The following is a 19,667-nucleotide window of genomic DNA, read 5'->3' on the forward strand; positions in this document are numbered from 1 at the left end:
GCACTGTTCATTGCAAAAAGCATACTTTTACTACAACAAAATAACAAAAACGCATTCCAAAGCTTGGAGCTAGTCTTCTTTTATTTACTTTATGTATTCATGTATTTATTTTGTGTGGTTTTGGTTACTTAGATTTACATTACCGATACGTACTCCTGCCCACTTGGTGGCGGTAATGCACCAATATGTTGTTTGCCAACCGACATAAAAATTAGAGGAAAAAACCACGTACTCCAAATCCCAGAATCCTTGGTGTTTACTAACACGTCATATTTCCTCGCCTCAATTGAATCTTTCCCTCGCACCTTTATGCTTACATTTTCTTACTGTAACTTTAATTGCAGTTTTATAGGAAATTGGATTGCATTGGTTTCCGCAACATGGGTCCCATTGAGGTAATGTTTATTAGACAGTTTTCTGGCATGAATTTAAAAAAAAAAACATTGTCATTTTGGCCTAATATCTAGGCTTTGCTGTTGGCTGTGTTCTTACCAAAAAGTAAGTTAGTAGCACCCTATACATTTATGTTGTTATAACGTTAATACCGTAGGCCTAAACTCTTGGTTAACCTTACGTTATATCTTTCTGCTTTGTGCACAATTTGTAGTCTCCAGGATGGAGACCACGATAAACCAACCTCCGTTCAAAAATCTGCTAGCTTGATTTTACCTAGCTTGTTGGCAAAAGTAGGCAGCTGGTATAACATGACTTGAGACATTTTGCAAATTGATAGGGTCTCTTGGTAAATTCGGCATATAAATGACGTACCAAGCAGCACGTTATTTCAATAAATCTCAGTTTTTATAATTGGTTCACGCAGCGCGCAACCGCCGGTGTGTTTTGGTTGTAGTAGTAGAGTATTGTAGAGTATTGTGGGAATGCCAGGTGAACCAATTCTAAAAGTTGAACTTTAACAGAAATCTGTTTTTCTTGGTGTATTTGGTGGACGCTAATGATTCATAAAAGGTCTTAAGTCATGTCCTACCAGATAACTTTGCCAACAAGCAAGAAAATATTAAACTGCAGGATTTTTTAATGGAGTTTGTCGTGTCTGCTAGAACGGAAGCTGTAGGCTTACGAGAAAGTTTCAAGGGTTAAAGAGAGGTCGGTGTTACCAACAAAGCTGTGGTTGTATGACAACTAATTTCTCAAGCTTCTCTGCCGTTGTTATTGTGGTGTGACTGAGTGACAGACAGACAAGACTGAGTGTATGAGATATCCAAAGGAAGTGGAGAAGGTGGAAAGAACAGGAATATGAAGACAATTACATTCTTTATTGGAGCTTAGACGTACTCCTTCAGGATGCCAAGTCCTTCCCAAGGTCGATATGCTTGGTTCCCCAAGGTGTATACAGTATATACTTGGTTTCCCAAAGTCAATACACTTGGTTTCTCAAGGTTGATACACTTTGTTTCCTAAGTTTGATATACTTGGTTTTGCAAGTTCGAGACAATTGGTTTCTTAAGGTTGATGGACTTGGTTTCCCAAGGTCGATACGCTTGGTGACATATTCAAGTTTTGAAATGCACTACATCAGTGATTCTCAACCTTTTTCATTTCAAGGACCCTAATTCAGTCCACATTAGGGCCACAGACCCACGTTTGATTAGATCGTTCTCTCGGACCCAAATCTGAGAATATTTTTATTGTTAGATATGATTTTGTCCAGAATTCCATGACTATATGTATTGTAGGTAGAGAGATAACAGAGAAACTATGATCAGAACAGTCATTCTTCTACATTCTCTAATTGTGTTCTTGTAAATGAAATAATGGTGAAGTTTAACAATTCATCCATTTGCTGGGGACCCCCTGAAACCCCCTCAAGGACCCCTGGTGGTCTCCGGACCCCACGTTGAGGACCACTGCACTACATCAGCAATTGAGAGTAAACAAACAGAAAATAATTCCTTAATTGCCTTGTGCAGTCAGGATAGAATTGAAGCTGGAAAGAAACAATGTAGGGCAGCTAGGGGAGGGCAGGGGTTGGGAATTGCGACAGTAACCAATAACTTTCAATAGTAGTAACACCAGTTACAACTGGTCCTGTGTACTAGTAAATGTAATGGCATAAGTTACATTTCCTGTCTAATGGTTAACATTTTGAAAGCATAATGATGTCCTGTTATTTTTGCCTTCCAGCTTCTCCACATGTCCGTCTTCTCCCAGAGTTTCTCTCCCTGCGGCCGCTTCCTGGCCGCCGGCAACAACTACGGCGAGATCGCTCTGTTCAGGTCAGCGGAGGAGTGGGTTCTCAAATAACTGACACCTGAGACAAAAATTAAGCAATTTGTCGACTTATTTTGTCAGTGTTTTACCTATATTGTCGTATGATGACTTGTAAATATATTTATTGTGTTCTAATGTCGACTCGTTCCAGCCTCTCTTCCGCTCTCAGCCCAGAGGCAACTGCACTAAGCCAAAAACCCATCCTAACATTCACCGGTGAGTTATTATCTTCAATCTATTTGATAGTCAAGCTTTTGTCTGAAAAATAGATGCCTTGTTTGATTTGTTCTTTGGTCAGGCAAAGTGTCCAAATTCACCATGTTAAGCCTGACTTTCCCAAAGCGTCTTTGCACTAGAAATGTGCCAGAGTGACCAGCTATTGAATTGGTGACTTTCAGATACGGAGGTTGATGTGTTTTTCAGACTTTGTCCTATCAAACTGTTTGTCCAGAAAGAAGTAAAAGCTATTCCTGTGCTCCACAATAGTAAACACAAACAGATGAGACAACAAGAAAAACTAAGTTTATCACTCGATGATAACGGAACTAACAGAATAATCGATTATTTCGTTGCAACAACTACATTTATCAATACACAGGGTCTTACTCTAAATGTGCCTTGTGCCATTTTTGGTTTACCAACTGGGTAGGGTACACTAAGTTAAGGGTTAGTTAATGCTTATTAAGCATTAACTAACCTTTAACTTAGTGACCCTTATTGTAAAGTGTTACCAGCAACTGTGTAGAAACCTAGACCTGGTCCCATGGATCACAGATCATTTTGCTACAAGCATGCATTGGGAAACCAAATCTGCTAACCATAGTTGACTGATTGAGTTAGTTGTTTTTTTAGAGCCTCTCAGTTCATATCTCAGTGGGTAAAAATACATGTTTTATCCTAAGTGTGTGACCCCAAACTCATTGGTTTGGAATTTGGGGTTACCACAGCAGGAAAATGGCCACCACTGCTAGAGACCAATGTCAAGTCACAGAACATACTCTTTAGCCCAATTTCCAAAGAACACAGTAAGGACCAATGTCTAAAATTACCACTTTAAGAAGTTTATCTAAATGTAAAGTATTTAGCCCTGAAACGACAACTAGAACAGGGATAACGGGGATGGACATAGACTCAAAACCAAATCGCCGCTAACACTGGTACATCGGAGGGGAAATGCTGTTGTCTTCTGCATAATGGAGTTGATTTTTTTTTGTGTTATTCTGTGTCATTTCTTCTCGTCCAACTTGTTTCTCTCTCAGCACATGAAGGGCCGGTCTTTTCTCTCCTCTCCACCGACTCTCACCTCTTCAGCGCCGGTAACGGGGAGGTCAGCGCCTGGACCTGGACAGAGCTCATCAAAAAGGTATTGAGGAGTGGGGAACGGTCCGAAAGCTAATGTTAGATTAGAATTTACTAGGTGTTGTCAGTGGCTTTCAGAAGCTTTTCCACCCTGCTAAGAATATAATTCTGGATTGGGCCTTTTTCCTCTGCGTACTATTAAATATGAAGGGGTTGTGATGTGGGCACCACCCATCATACATGTTTTAGTGACACCTCCAGAGGAACCACGATGTTCACTTCCTATGGAAACAGGAAAAGTAGTCCCTGCTAGTTCAAAACAGCACAATATTTCTGTATCATATTTCATGTAAATTTCTCCCATCTCCTATACAAAACTGTCAGAGTTAGCTATATGCCATTTAAGATTACTTATAATTTAGCTTTGGGTCCTGCAAGTTCTTTTTTTTTTTAGATAATGCTAGTGGCCTACTATCATAGTGTATGCTTAAAGTGTTAGCATGGAGCCTACTATCACTTGACATAGTGTATGCTAAAGTGTTAGCATGGACCCTGCTATCAGTCGACATAGTGTATGCTTAAAGTGTTAGCATGGAGCCTGCTATCACTCGACATAGTGTATGCTAAAGTGTTAGCATGGAGCCTGCTATCAGTCAACATAGTGTATGCTTAAAGTGTTAGCATGAACCCTACTATCACTCAACATAGTGTATGCTAAAGTGTTAGCATGGAGCCTACTAATACTCAACATAGTGTATGCTAAAGTGTTAGCATGGACCCTGCTATCAGTCAACATAGTGTATCTTAAAGTGTTAGCATGGAGCCTGCTATCAGTCAACATAGTGTATGATAAAGTGTTAGCATGGAGCCTACTATCAGTCAACATAGTGTATGATAAAGTGTTAGCATGGAACACTGGAGCCAAGGATCTACCAGGGACACATGGATGATTTTAGTGTCTATGTTCTCATCACTGAATGGATAATGGGACAGTGTTCCAAAAACTTGGTGTATTACTTTTAAGAGAGGGTTTCAGTGGGGCTTCCTCCAAACACTTTGACCTTGAACATTTGGATAGATTGTTAGGTTTGGTCCTTGGTTCAAGAAACCCTTGCTGTGTGTGTTTTGCTCTGCTGTATGTTGTAGCAGTGACTTTCCCTTAAAATCATCCCTCCGGGTTTGGCATTAGGCCATTTAAAGAAGAGCTTTATGTTGACATTTGTTTGATTTTTTTTTTCTCCACATTTTTCTCCAGAATACCAAAGCTGTATGGACACGAAGACCCAATTACAAGTGAGAAACAGCACACCGTGTGTCTCTGTGTGTAGTGTCGTGCTTGCTCACTGTATGTCTTTAATGGAGTCTGTTTGTATCATGCCTTCGTAGCGGCAGTTTGATGGTTTGTGTGTGTGCGTGTGCCTAAGCACAAATGTGTGGGCTTTTAGGGTATGCAGACCACAGAAAAGACTCTTTGTTGTCCTTCCCTCCTCAGATCCAGCCTGGAGATCCCAGAGATTAATGCCATGGTTATCAACTCCAGAGTGAGTACAGTCTGGCCAATCAGTTGAAAAGATCTAAATTGGGATTTAATAGTGTTGATTTGTTCATATTCTAATTGATCTCTCTCTCTCTCTCTCTCTCCCTGTTCCTTTTTTCTTTCCACTCTCTCTTTTGTCTCAGGATAACAGCCTAATAGTTGGCGGAGGAGACAACAACATCCACATCATGGATCTGGAGCATGGCACCTTCAAGGTCTGTGAGGCGTTCCATGCAGGGTTTCCCACTGGTCATGGAATTCCTGGAATGCCATTGAATTTGGCGAGGTCTAGTCAGAGTATTTGATAAATTCTCTGGGGATTTTACAGACGTTTTCTAACTTGTTTCACACCTTCGTTGCATTAGATGGTTTTCAGCCAAATTGGAGTAGAAACCAGACTGAGAAGCAACATTAGGAAACGAGGAAGGGGGAGTTTTAGGTCACGGAAGCGCTCTGATTCGGTCATGGAATTTTACCTCGTGGCCACAGTGGGAGCCCTGCCAATAAAATCCTACTGTTTGGAAAGAACGCTTTGGATTTCACAGCTGAAGTTTTGATAGTCCTCTCCTGTTGTCACTGCGTTTAACCCTCTCTCTCTCTCTCTCTCTCTCTCTCGTCTCTCTCCAGTCGGTCCTGCACGGACACACAGACTACGTCCACTGTCTGAGCGTGAGAGAGCGAGAGGCGGAGGTCCTGTCCGGCGGGGAGGACGGGGCCGTGAGGATCTGGGGTGAGTGACGTCCCACGTGGGCTGCTCCTGTCAGTCAATGCCAAAGTGCAATAAAAACAGAGTCAAAACTTCTGTTATTTTCATTTTTTCCCTCCCATCCCTCTAGACTGTAGGACGGGCCAGTCTGTTCACTGCATCGAGGTCTACAAATATGAGGTAAGACGTATGATGCAATCATAATAGATTTGATTACGGATGGGACAGTATATCGAAAAATGAATTGTGATATTAGCTCCATTTTATTCTACTGCAGTAATCACAAATGAGACGGCTTGCCCATCACAATTTCACAAGCTCTCCATCCAAATTATATTATTGTCACTTTGTAATGACATTTTGAAATTGTTGTTTACATTCTAGCGAGACAATGCCATCGCTAGAAAGACTTGTGGCTCAGAAATAAACAGAATTCTGCACAGTCAGACTTTGAACTTTTATTTATTACATCGTATCGTGGTTGTATTGAATCCTGAACCCCATGTCGCATATCGTATCATGAGATGAGCATATCGTCCCATCCCTGTATATATGTGTATAACAAAAGAATCTGAACCATTCTCAACCTTCTCTCCCCCCCCCCCTCCTGTCGGGGACAAAGAGCTGCACCCGCCCTCAGTACGGGAAATGGATCAGCTGCCTCACCACCGACTCTGACTGGATGGTAAGAAGCCGGCGTCGCGTACGCTGCTTTCAAGTCCTGTGGGAAAAACCGTCACAAAGACTCGGTGGTTAAAAGCTATACGACTTGGAAGTGTTCTCGCATTTTAACTTGCTTAAAGCCGTCAAGAAGCCACGGTTGAAGTTCTCTGTAGACTTAAGTTGGTCCTGATCAGCTTCTTCACACTTAGCATAGATACATTTGAGTTCACAAGCATTACAATGTCAACCAAAAACCCAGCAAGTAGTTGTGTGCTTTTTAAGATGATCTTTTAGTAGTATTTACATGTGAAAGCTGAGGTGAACAGTATTTTCTAGTAGTATTCGCATGTGAAAACTGAGGTGAACAGTATTTTCTAGTAGTATTTACATGTGAAAGCTGAGGTGAACAGTATTCTCTAGTAGTATTTACATCTGAAAGCTGAGGTGAAGTTATTTTCTAGTAGTATTTATATCTGAAAGCTGAGGTGAACAGTATTTTCTAGTAGTATTTATATCTGAAAGCTGAGGTGAACAGTATTTTCTAGTAGTATTTACATGTGAAAGCCGAGGTGAACAGTATTTTCTAGTAGTGTTTACATCTGAAAGCTGAGGTGAACAGTATTTTCTAGTTGGAACCTCGTAGTAACGCTGCATTCATGTCCCATGGGAAAGACGCTACTCTTTCCCATGGGACATGAATGCAGCATTACTACTAGTCTCTCTTTCCATCGACGCACCACACCTTCCTACGGGACAATCTGTGAGCGTTGTCCTGACTTGTCGAGATCCACCGTCTTTGAAAAGTCTCATTTGTGCAGAGCGGCCAACATGGCTGACTGCACTGTGGGAATGTCTGATTTTTTTCTTATCTATGCGGCATGTTGTAATTCACCTCCCCACCTTCCTTGTTTCACTTCTTCTTTTCTGTTCCAAGACCAGGCGTCCTTTCCTTTCTTTCAAGTCCTTGTCAGTGAACGCCTCGTTTTCCTACACCCTCCTCTTTGAAATGTGTGTAAATAAGAATTGGTAAAAAAAAAAAAAAAAGAAGTGTTTGTTCATAAACGGGAGCGTTGGTCGGTCTCTTCCTGTTTTCCCCAGCTGTGTGGAGGAGGCCCGTCGTTGTCTCTCTGGCATCTTCGCTCCTTGTCCCCCACCTCCATCTTCCCTTTGCAAGGCTGCCAGAGACAAGCAACCTTCTACCAAGACATGGTGAGATCATCAAGTGTGTGTGTGTGTGTGAGAGAGAGTGCACCGGTGCCTTTCCCCTCCTTTGCCTGAGATATATGATAAACTCTCTCAGGAAGTCATGGAATATCAGGGAATTTTACAAATGAGTCACTTTACAGGAATATAGCAGAATAAACCAGACTGAAAGACATTACCAAACCAAGAAGGAAGAACACTTGTCAGATGTTTCCCTCTGGTCTTTCTCCACCCGATGCTGTAGATCCTGACGGTGGGCGAAGGCCAGTGCGTGTCCCACTGTCTTCTGGGCGGAGAGGTGAAAGCCCAGATCCCCTGTACGCCACAGTCGCTCAACACGCTGGCGCTCAACACCAACAGCACTGAACACCGGGTGAGGCAGCAAACACACCACATACCACAACCCAGGGCCAGGTTTGACCATGAAAGGAATATACCAAGTTTTTGGTAGTTTGTCGGTCAACGATGTGTCCCTGGTAGATCATTGGCTCTGGTGCTCCATGCAAATACTTTAGCATACACTATGTTGACTGATAGTAGGCTCCATGCTAACGCTTTAGCATACACTATGTTGACTGATAGTAGGCTCCATGCTAACGCTTTAGCATACACTATGTTGACTGATAGTAGGCTCCATGCTAACGCTTTAGCACACTATTTTGAATGATAGTAGGCTCCATGCTAGGGTTGGGCGATATGGACAAAATCAAATATCCCAATATTTTTGACCAAATACCTCGATATCGATATTGTGACAATATTGTAGGGATGACTATTGGTGCTTTCACAAAATATTTACACAATGAGATTTTTGATAAATAATCATCAGTAATGTGGATATAATGAGTAAGTGGGTAAAGGCAAATAATAGAACAGCTAGAACAGTCTGGTAAGTTCAGAAAATGACATCACTTTACTGTAATGCAGCCTTTAAAAGCAGGAAAAGACACTTATGCCATATCACGATATTACGACATCCAAAATCTAAGACGATATCTAGTCTCATATCACGATATCGATATAATATCGATATATTGCCCAGCCCTACTCCATGCTAACGCTTTAGCATACACTATGTTGAGTGATAGTAGGCTCCATGCTAACGCTTTAGCATACACTATGTTGAGTGACAGTAGGCTCCATGCTAACGCTTTAGCATACACTATGTTGAGTGACTGTAGGCTCCATGCTAACGCTTTAGCATATACACTATGTTGAGTGATAGTATGCTCGATGCTAACAGTTTAGCATACACCATGTTGACTGATAGGCTCCATGCTAACACTTTAGCATACACCATGTTGACTGATAGGCTCCATGCTAACACGTCAGTATACACCAAGACCGAGTGTAAATGCAATTAAATGAAAATAAGTATGGTCATTTTTCTTTTGCAGGTGCTGACAGTTGGAGGCAGCAGTAACCATATAGATGTATTCACCAACCTGTCCTACAGAGCATTTTCTCTAAGCTTCTGAACACTGACACACACACACACACACACACACACACACCACACACACACCACACACACACTGAGTGAATGATGTTTTAAAGCTGTTTGAATATGATGAAACAGGTGAATGATGAACATGTACTGTTTGTAGTCTTATAGATGGAGCCCTGAATGCAGTTTTCTAAGTTGTCAGTTGTTTTGCAGATGTTAGAACTCAAGCATTCCAGGATTCAGTATCATGTAGTTTTATGGCAATAAAATATTTTTTTTCATATGTGTTTCATGTCCATAGAAATTTGAGTTTATCCATTCAAGTTACCTAATTGTCATTTTTATCTAAAGATAGTTTTTAACTAGACAAAACATTTGGCTCTCCATTCTGTCTGACTGATTTTAATTTATAAATGAAACGTTTGTTAAATAATTACCATACATGTTAGATATGTTTAATATGCTTATCACAGCCCTTTTGTTGATGTTGAGCAACAAGGAAGAAAACGAGAGGGCGTGGTCTGGACGTGACTGATGCTGCATTCAAGTTACATGAGAAAGATGGTAGATACTAGCTTCCTACTTGAAAATGCATCACATCTGCTTTCAGGTAGTAAACATTACGAGGAAATATTTACCTCAGGTGGAAAATACTACTTGGGAACTACTTTGGGGCAGGAAATGACGTACCCATTTCAGTTAAAACCAACAAAATTAACGATATTCATCACATAATTCATTTTGTAATACCAACTCGTGAAAAGTCATGGCAGGACACAACTACTCCCCTGATGTTTGGTTTGTGGTTGATATTGTCATGTTTATTTTGCCGTAAAACGTGAACTCAAAGTGCAAGTGTGTTTATGAAAAACGCTATGGATTATTCGTTGCTTTTGACTGAAGTTGTGTCACGGTTGTCCCCGTATGACTTGAACGCAGCATCAGATGATGTGAGTTAGTCATCAGCAGCAGCGTTGCTCAGCCAGTCAGGTGTGGTCGGAGACGTTGGGCTAAGGAATTCCGACCCGAGAGTTCAACTTTCGGACTTTCCCGGGACAAAACAACCACCACGTATCTGTAAAACGACACGACCCACCGACTGAGCACCGTATGACCAAGGCAAGTACCATGCACTGACTGGTTCAAAGTTTCGCTGGAGTGAGAAGTTTCGCTTGCTAACACCAGACGTCGTAGTGTATAGAGCATATCAATGGCAGGCCAGGGTCAGGGCTAGTCCCGATCACCGTCACGCCTAACTGGATTTAAAAAAATCTGGAAGTTTAATGTTGCTTTGCTTATCCGCAAAGGTACATACCGTGTCTAACATGACTTGGCAAACCTTTACGAGTCGTTAGGGTCTTTTGGTATATTTGGCTTCTAGTTAGATGATCCACCAAGTACCCAGGACTAGCTACAATTCAGTAAAATCTGTTTTGATAACTGGTTCACACGGTTCATTACGTTACCGCCATCCGAGGCATATTTTGGTGGATAAAATTGTGTGAATAATAGGTGTACCAGATGTATGTAACGTTAAATTGTATTAACATAAGTAACGTTAGTACTGGGTGTATGCCGAATTGAAGATTTGCTCCTAACGATTCGCAAAAGGCATTTTAAGTCATACTATACATCTCTGCAGATAATACATTTCAACATTAAATTGTCCGATTTTTTTAATGGAGTTTGGCGTGACGTTCTCTCCATACGCCAGGGACGCATCGGGCTAAGTCAGTGCTAGTTAGCTGTTGCTACAATGAGATGTCCATCCAAAGGACAGAAGCCTAGTTACTTAAACAACTTAAGCTAGTTTAGCGGGTAACAATACTTTAGACACTGTACGTTAAACTACTACTAGACTAAGCCAAGCTAGCAAAGGTTAGTCTCGATGCAGCGGTTAAACCATAGACGACATTTAATGACAAGGTGCTGTTGAAACAGATGTAACCTTACAGGTATCGTATGCATATGTTGATATTTTCCTGGTTACCTCTAGCCCCCGGTATGTGGGGTTCTCAGAGATTGTTAGGCCAAACATAATGCAGAAACTGGCGCTTTTTAATGCTGCTCACATCGGCAAGTGCACGTAAGTAACCTCATAAAAGATGACTGAAGAATTTTCTGGATCGGTAGGCACCACTCTTCAGTTCGGCATCCATATAACCCACTAAGCAGCGCTCATCTAAATAATGGAAAGAACAAACAACTTTTAGTAGCCTATTGGGTGGCCTGTTAGTCACCGAGTTGTAAATATCGTTACAACGCTGAGGGCGGTAGCGAGCAGTAAACCAAAAGTAAAAGTTGATATTTTTTGATTGAAACAAGCACAGCTTGGTGGATTCTATGGACGCCGAATCGAAGAGTGATCACTATCGATTTAGGAAAGGTCTCGAGTCATATCGTATGGGGTATGTATCTTTGCTGATAAACAAAGTCACATTAACTTGCCGGATTTTTGAACGGAGTTTGGTGTTGCTTATTCTCTATGCAAGAGAGAATGTATCGAGGCTAGATTAGCTCGTTTAGCAGTCTCTTGCTAAAGGCATAGGTCTTTCCTGTTTTCATGGAAAATTTTTGTACTGTTAGTTACCATCACTTTTTTGTCCTGCTTCTCAGTCTAATTCAGTCAGGGACAGGCGACGACAACTAGAAAATCTGACTGAGAGAGTGAGCTTAGCTAGCTACGTTATACCTTCTCTGAACGTCACATCAGGTCACGTTAAGGCAAAGTTACTGTTAAGATTGTCTCTTTATTCAGACTCTGCTCTGGCTGATTTATCTGTCAGCTTCCATATTTCTGTTACCTGCGCATTACTGGTGCCTGAGCGAAGATGGTGGGTGTTCATTTAGACCCATGTAATGATGAGGGGGGTGGAGGGGGGTTAGGGTGTATACAGAATAAAGCAGGATGGGGAAGTTATATTTAGTGACTCAGCTGTTGTTTGAGCAGCACTGAGGGAGGGAGGGGCACACTGCAATAAGGCAGTTAGGACTCAAGAATTACTACACAACAATCACAGTGGTGAGTTGCCTGACTGACATAATTTGTTCTAACCCAGTGTTCTTCCCTTTCTTTGCTCAGTGCCGTTTAAACCCGGGCTAAGGCAGCGAGAAACAAGGGAACCTCTTCGTATAATGAAACAGGGAACAGTTGTCTTCTTGCCCAGCTGTCAGAGGAGAGGAAGTGAAATCGAGGGATCGACTTGAGACACCTCATCGGATGTGACCGCTACCTAACCGCAGCGTAAAAGAGAACGCCTTACTTTGCCGTCTCTGGGATCTCACTTCTTGCGGAAGTGACTGGAGTTGGAACAAATAATGAGTGAGCAAACAAGGAGTTGAGTTTATCAGCCTGTATCGGGTCCATCCATCCATTTTAATGTGACTGTCACAGCAACAACCACAAAACGCCAGTCCTCCTATCCTCCTTATGCTCCTGTCTTACTTGCAATTTTCAGTGCTTGAGTGCATATACCTGTGTGAAGAGGTTCATCACTGCTAAGTAACAGGGAAAAAGTCCACTGCCATCCAATGCGGGAAACTGACTGCAGCCAAAGGAGAAGGCGAGCGAGTGCACACACTGTACTTATGGCAACAGAACTGTGAATACAATCAATGAGTCGTAACATTTGGATGTCATGAGCTGGGAATCCCCTACTGGAGTGTTATTGGGCGGAACTGGAACTAAGGTGGGACCGCATGGCCTTCGCCGTTAAGCATGAATCATAAATGCCAAGTGCACCGGAAACGCTCCATATTCTACCGGCCACGCTTGCACTTTGAAACCCGAAGAGAAGAGATGTGAACATGTGGATCTGGAACTCGAGGGATTAGACCGAATCTGAATGAAAACTGGGAAAAATCAACTGGAAATGTCATTGTATCCGTTTGGCAATGCCTGTGTTTTTTGGACAAAATCTTGCGCTACTCTGAACTGGTAGCGTTTTCGAGGGGGGAAAAAATAAAAGCAAGTATTGTACTGGGAACGCTCGGATCATCGCCTCCCCGTGGAACTGGGTTTATTGGGAAAATAAGTAGAGACTTTCCACAGCAGCTGTAGCAAAATGGCGGGAAAGGACTACAATCATCTCTTTAAGCTGCTCATCATCGGAGACTCCAGTTAGTACATTCTGACTTCCCCTTTTCCCCACATTTTAAGATTACGCTGCAGTCAAAGCCTTTTGCATGCCACTTCTTCATTTTGTTTTGTTAAGTTTCGTTCTGACAAGTTGCTACCAGTTCACCCAAAGCAGGATTCAGCAGATTATTCAGGGATGTGATCAGTCAGGTTTTTTTTTTTTTTCAGGATGTCAGCTTTTTTCTTTTTTGCTAATTTATTTCTAGTAGTTTTTTTTTTGTCTTTGCCATTACCTCCTGCTTTGTTTTACTGTGCTGATCCTACCTTTTATTATTCAAGCAGTCGGCAGGTACAAGTTACTACACTGCTGGAAGGAGGCTGTCATGCAGGATGGGCTGGGCTTTGCTTGAATGTCAGCTTTTAAACATAACTGGTTTGCCCGTTCCTGATTGGCTACATTTGTTTCCTTACAGCGAGTTAATCTTGTCATTCTGATCTCCCCCGTCTCAGATGTAGGGAAAAGCAGCCTTCTACTCCGCTTTGCAGATAACTCCTTCTCTGGTGAGTTCATACAGCTCTGTGTAGGCCACCTGGCAGGTAATGGTAAAGTTAGGTGTGCATCTATACCAGGCTAGAATGGAATTCTATACTGAGAGCTACATGTACAAATCAAAGCAAATTAAATCTCTGCTTTTTCCACACATAGAATGATGTTAGATGACTAATGGAGAAGATATTTGTCTCAATCATTTTTGTCCCAAACTAATGATTTAAGGTATTGTATTGTTCAGTAAAAGTAAGAAATCACATCAGTACTTGGTATTCTACTTGAGGTTTACTACTAGAAATAGTGTTACCGTCAACAAATCAGACCATGGTGGAGACAATTGGTAACCTCAATCTCACACCAGTGGTATTGTTAGTGCTAGTGTTTCTCTAAATTAAGACTACATTTCCCATAAACCCTGTTGCTTCTCATCACAAATAGGATCTTTGCATTTTCGGAGGTTTTCTCTTTGGCTTTACTGAAGAGGATAAACATGTTGGAAGTGATTTTTCCATCAGCCTTTCAAGTGTGCATCACTAGCTATTTATGGAGGACCACAAGTGTCACGGAAATAGTAATAAAGCATTTCATTAATTAATAACTAATTGTACAATAAAAATAGGCATTAATAAATGTGTTTACAAATTAATGTATTTATCTATGAATAAATAGACTAAATTACAAGTAATTCATTATTTGATATTTTAATGGGCAATAAAAAGAGGAATTATAAAAATAATTTACAAATGAAATATGAATCCATCAATAAATAGTTCAAATTAAAAAGGGATTTACAATAACAGCTATAAAACAGTCAATTAGTACATCATTTAAAAATACATTAGTGAAGTCTTAAATAAATAATGGAATTTAAAATGCTTTATTACTATTTCCGTGACACTTGTGGTCCTCCATAGATATTAACATTATGGAAGAATAAATACACAAAAACGCAAAGATGTGTGCAGGTCATATGGGAATAACCGTTGGAACGACTTGATGGTTCGAAGTAACAACTTGGAAGTGTTCATGTGTTCAAACCCGACAGAAGACGCCATGTTTGTAGTTTTCTGTAGACTTTGGTTGATCCTGATTAGCGCTTTCACACTGAACACATTTGCAATTAGCGATGATGCATTTGAGTTCATGTTTTACAGCAAAACAAACGTTGAAATGTCTACCACAAACCAAAAATCCAAAAAGTAGTTGTGTCCTGCCATTGCTTTTTTAAGAGTTATCACAAATGGTTTTATTTGAAATTTTGAATATTTATTGCCTTGTTGGGGATGTATTTACCATCTGAAAGCTGAGGTGAACAGTATTTTCTAGTAGTATTTACATGTGAAAGCTGAGGTGAACAGTATTCTCTAGTAGTATTTACATGTGAAAGCTGAGGTGAACAGTATTCTCTAGTAGTATTTACATGTGAAAGCTGAGGTGAACAGTATTCTCTAGTAGTATTTACATGTGAAAGCTGAGGTAAACAGTATTTTCCAGTAGTATTTACATGTGAAAGCCGAGGTAAACAGTGTTTTCCAGTAGTATTTACCTGTGAAAGCCGAGGTGAACAGTGTTTTCCAGTAGTATTTACATGTGAAAGCCCGAGGTGAACAGTATATTCTAGTAGTATTTACATGTGAAAGCCGAGGTGAACAGTATATTCTAGTAGTATTTACATGTGAAAGCCGAGGTGAACAGTATATTCCAGTAGTATTTACATGTGAAAGCCGAGGTGAACAGTATATTCTAGTAGTATTTACATGTGAAAGCTGAGGTGGACAGTATTTTCTTGTAGTGTTTACCACCTGAAAGCTGATGCAGCGTTCACGTCAGGTCAGATTTCCTGTAAATATGAGCTGCCACCTTCGAAAAGCCGGTCACCTCAGCCTTTTAGTGGTACTTACAAGTAGGATGTGGGGATGTTTTTGTCGGCTCTGATATCAGATTATATAATCAAAATGATCAGCTGTATTCACGCCAATACAATCAACTCGACTTACAAAAAGCAAGCGATATCGGCTGCAGTTCGTTTTATGTTTGTTGAATTCACAAATGCAAACTGATTTTGGATGCGGCCATTCCAACGAGTTTAACACTTCCAAGCTGTAGCTACGAGATGTCATGGGATGTGAAGTGAATGGGTGTATGCACTCTCTGCAGGACACCTTGCCCTTTTTCTAATTGTCCCCTGGTCTTCTGCAGGCAGCTACATCACTACCATCGGTGTCGACTTCAAGATCCGCACGGTGGACATCGACGGGGAGCGGGTCAAACTGCAGATCTGGGACACGGCGGGCCAGGAGAGATTCCGCACCATCACATCCACGTAATGATCCCCAAATGAATCCCCGGTGTCTTATGTACAGGACTTATATGCACAGTTGACATCAAAAGATCACATTTTCTAGTTGTTAAAAAGGAGCAAGTAGTCTTGTTTTTCTTTATTCAATGGTACATACTGTATTTCCTCTAATATTGGCCCGGGCCTTTATTTACCTCAACTGCAGAGGGGAGGGTACCAGGCCTTTATTGGAAGCAGGCTTATATTAGAGACAGGCCTTTATTTCTAATTCCCTCTGTTTGATAAGTATATTTGCTCATATTTTAGTACGAAGCCTCCTTGTTTTCTGATCTGCTTCTGTTGGGGTTCGTTAGGTAGCCGTTTTTTTGATACCGCAATGCATTACCGATAATTATGGTAATCAACAACGACACGCTCCAGAGACTTCCACCGGCCGAGCCATCTTGTGGCATACCGCCATCTTGTGGCACTTGTACGTTACTACAAACTACAGTTACATTATATAACAGGCACCAGGAGTTTACCGGTATCCACCGTTGTTTTTTCCTTTGTTTTTTTTCCCCGGCCTGTATTTGGGGCCGGCCTTTATTTGTTCGTGTCGACCACGGCCCTGGCCATTATCGGAGACTTGGCTTTTAATTGACTACTGGCTACTATTAGAGGAAATACGGTAAAGTAAAAAAATGGGTTGTGCATGAAATTTGGTCTTAGAGATGTGTTCCAGACAGTGGAAGAGAAGGAATTTCTTAAATAGTCTCCAGTTGTGGAGTGTCAGGAAACTATTAAAAGTTGCTCCTTTTAATAGGCATGAAGTGAAATAGGCTATATTTTACAGCTTGCTTCACACATTCAGTGCATTAGGTGGAGAAGATGACTATCAGCTGAGTTTTACATTCAGTTCTGCTTCTTTTAACAGCAAGGCCAGCTAGAATGTCAGGGCCAGGGTCAACTCATGAAGAAACCAGACAATTTTCACCAGACTATTTAACCCTTTGAAACCTTTCTGAGCTGAAAAATAATGCTAAGTCTAGACGACTAAACATAAAGCTGTTGGTACCTTCATTTTCCCCAGGTACTACAGAAACACCCACGGTGTCATCATTGTTTACGACGTGACGAATCCAGAGTCCTTTGTAAATGTTAAGAGGTGGTTGAATGAAATCTCCCAGAACTGTGACAACGTCTGCAAGATCCTAGGTGAGTCTCATTGAACTGATGTTTTGGAAAGATACATCCAATCTTTTAAATGAATTGACTGGTTAGTTATTACAGCATCTCCCCTATAATTGTTTTGTAGCAGGAGGGGATTGGCCACATTAGTTCTTATCTGGATGATTAACGCTGTGATATAAGGATCAATTCTAAGCATTTGCCTATTGGGATGAAAAAGACTGGAGGATTTTTTTGGTTCATATTTTAGTAGTCTTTGGAGTAGAAACGTTGAAAGTTTGGCGGGTGTTGTAATTGGGTTAGGGTATGGGAATATGTGTCTGCAATAACCTGTCTTGAAAGGGCAGAAATAAGGAAGTCTTTTTTTCCCTGCATCCCTCAGTGGGAAACAAGAACGATGACCCAGCCAGGAAGCAGGTGGACACCCAGGATGCGTTCCGTTTTGGGGAGTCGGTGGGGGTTCGGGTGTTCGAGACCAGCGCCAAAGAGAACATCAATGTGGAAGAGGTACCAAAAAAAAAAATGCATCAGTCGCTTTTTACGCTAGCCATGGAACATTGTATAAATTCATAAATTAATGTAGATGTATGTATTAAAAACATCTTAAAGAATAACTGAACCCCAAATCTGTGAAAAGCCTGACATCTAATGGTAAAAAGCATGCTACTGAAATTTGCCATCTGCTATTGGCTGATCTTTGGTGCCAGGTGATGTCACCACCTCTTTAATGATTAAATACAACTTTTGGAAGTTGGCATTGCCTGTATATATTTTCCATTTAGCCTGTAGCAAGCTATAGATTCACATATTTTTGGTATATGATGCATATATCTTGATAGTTTTATATATTTAATTCGACAATTCTTGTATATATTCATATCCAGGCATACAAACGCATAGTGGTGACAATATTGTGTATATTTTTCAGTCATTTCTTTGTCTCGGTATGTTCTACTCTTGTTATTTTGCACTCTACAGATATGCCATAATTCATATATTTTCATACTTTTCATTCATACAGTTCAACTTAATACATTCTTGTGCTTTTTGCCTCACCTGCCAAGGCTGGTAAACTAAAAAAAAATGTACCTGCAAACAATTTTTACCGGCCAAAAACAGTGGTCATTAGGGACAAAGTTTGGGAACAGGCATAGACTATATCAGTGATTCTCAACCTTTTTCATATCAAGGACCCGTAATTTAGTCCACATCAGTTTTTGCCTCTCGGGCCCAAATCTGAGAATATTTTTTATTGTTAGATAAGATTTTGTCCAGAATTCCACGACTATCTGTATTGGTAGAGAGATAACAGTGAAACTATGATCAAAACAGTCATTCTTCTACATTCTCTAATTGTGTTAACTTCTTGTAAATGAAATAATGGTGAAGTTTAACAACTCATCAATTTGCTGGGGACCCTCTGGAACCCCCTCAAGGACCCCTGGTGGTCCCCGGACCCCAGGTTGAGAACCGTTGGACTATATAACAGGCATTCACATGTTGAAAAAGTTAGCAGCCAGTGTTGCGGTGACCCTTGTCGTCAAAGATTTTACTGGCATTTGGTGCCTGGTGGGTGGTAATTTCAGTTCCGTTTTCTTATGTACAATGAGGTTTTCAGGTGTTGTCGTTTTTTTTTCTCCTCCACTCAGATGTTCATGGCCTTCACCCACATGGTCCTGCGGGCCAAGAAGCAGAGCCAGAACCGAGCCGAGAGAGAACGCGAGCGGGAGAAGGACACCGTCCACATCAACGCCCAGCGGGACCGGGACCGCAGGAAGAGAGGGAAGAAGTGCTGCTGAGACGACGCAGGACGCCAAACCCACTTTCGCTTACATAAAAACATCGGGAAACAAGATGGGGGGAAAAAAAAACTGTGCCTTAGGTGATTTAGTTTTAAATTTCAGACGAATGTTCCAAAATAATACGGTTCACAATTCGCGAAGCCAAGTTACGACACCAAAAGTCCCTAGAGGCCAGGACTCGCTTTTGGTCATGAATGTAATCGCCAAGGCCATGGGATTCAAAGTGGTTCACAGTCTGTCGGCACTGACTGCATGTAGAATGCCTGGAGGTTACGCGAGTTAACTTTGCACTGAGAGAAAGGACAGTAAACCACTTATGTGCCGATTTTTTTTTTTTTTTTTTAACGTTTTGTTTTTTTTACAGTACAAGTATTGTTTTATCATTCGAAGGGAATTGGTGTCCAAGTGTCAAAACTGTTAACTTAACCCTAACCTAGAAAAGACACTAACAGACTTGAAGGGTCACTCTCCTGACTACAAGCTTCTGTATGCCTTGTTTCATTTTAAACATGGTCAGTAATCCAAGACTAGGCTTAATTGACACAATAACAGCCCAAACAGTGATTAGTGAGTGTTGTCTGTTTTTTTGTTTTTTTAATGTAAATGTCTGTTGCGTAGCAAACAAATGTGTCCAACTTCAAATAAACAAAGCAATAAATCCAGAACGTCTGGTGTCTGTATCGC

The 19,667-nt window shown here is 41.1% G+C and overlaps 2 protein-coding genes across 3 annotated transcripts; both read left to right on the plus strand.

Moving 5' to 3' along the window:
- Positions 1 to 280: 280 nt before the first annotated feature.
- Positions 281 to 9,367, plus strand: thoc6 (THO complex 6). Its single transcript, XM_071537325.1, has 13 exons — positions 281 to 395; positions 2,143 to 2,234; positions 2,381 to 2,445; positions 3,489 to 3,592; positions 4,784 to 4,821; positions 5,021 to 5,069; positions 5,209 to 5,280; positions 5,693 to 5,795; positions 5,902 to 5,951; positions 6,394 to 6,456; positions 7,533 to 7,643; positions 7,882 to 8,010; positions 9,035 to 9,367. Exons 1-13 carry the CDS (start codon positions 381 to 383, stop codon positions 9,113 to 9,115), a joined length of 972 nt encoding a protein of 323 aa, XP_071393426.1. The 5' UTR covers positions 281 to 380; the 3' UTR covers positions 9,116 to 9,367.
- Positions 9,368 to 9,950: 583 nt separating this feature from the next.
- LOC139659101 (ras-related protein Rab-35) lies at positions 9,951 to 19,632 on the plus strand. Of its 2 annotated transcripts, none has more exons than XM_071537323.1 (7): positions 9,951 to 10,203; positions 12,167 to 13,203; positions 13,673 to 13,723; positions 15,912 to 16,035; positions 17,084 to 17,208; positions 17,564 to 17,688; positions 18,831 to 19,632. In XM_071537323.1, exons 2-7 carry the CDS (start codon positions 13,149 to 13,151, stop codon positions 18,978 to 18,980), a joined length of 630 nt encoding a protein of 209 aa, XP_071393424.1. In that variant the 5' UTR covers positions 9,951 to 10,203; positions 12,167 to 13,148; the 3' UTR covers positions 18,981 to 19,632. The 2 variants fall into 2 exon arrangements, with proteins under 2 accessions (XP_071393424.1, XP_071393425.1); XM_071537324.1 differs by lacking the exon at positions 9,951 to 10,203 and adding an exon at positions 11,432 to 11,492.
- The last annotated feature ends 35 nt before the right edge of the window (positions 19,633 to 19,667 follow it).

Source organism: Centroberyx affinis, unplaced genomic scaffold (assembly GCF_046629955.1).
Source record: "Centroberyx affinis isolate AG114_WGS23_722 - 3 ecotype Tasmania unplaced genomic scaffold, CSIRO-AGI_Caff_v1 ptg003017l_1, whole genome shotgun sequence".
Classification (NCBI taxonomy): domain Eukaryota; kingdom Metazoa; phylum Chordata; class Actinopteri; order Beryciformes; family Berycidae; genus Centroberyx; species Centroberyx affinis.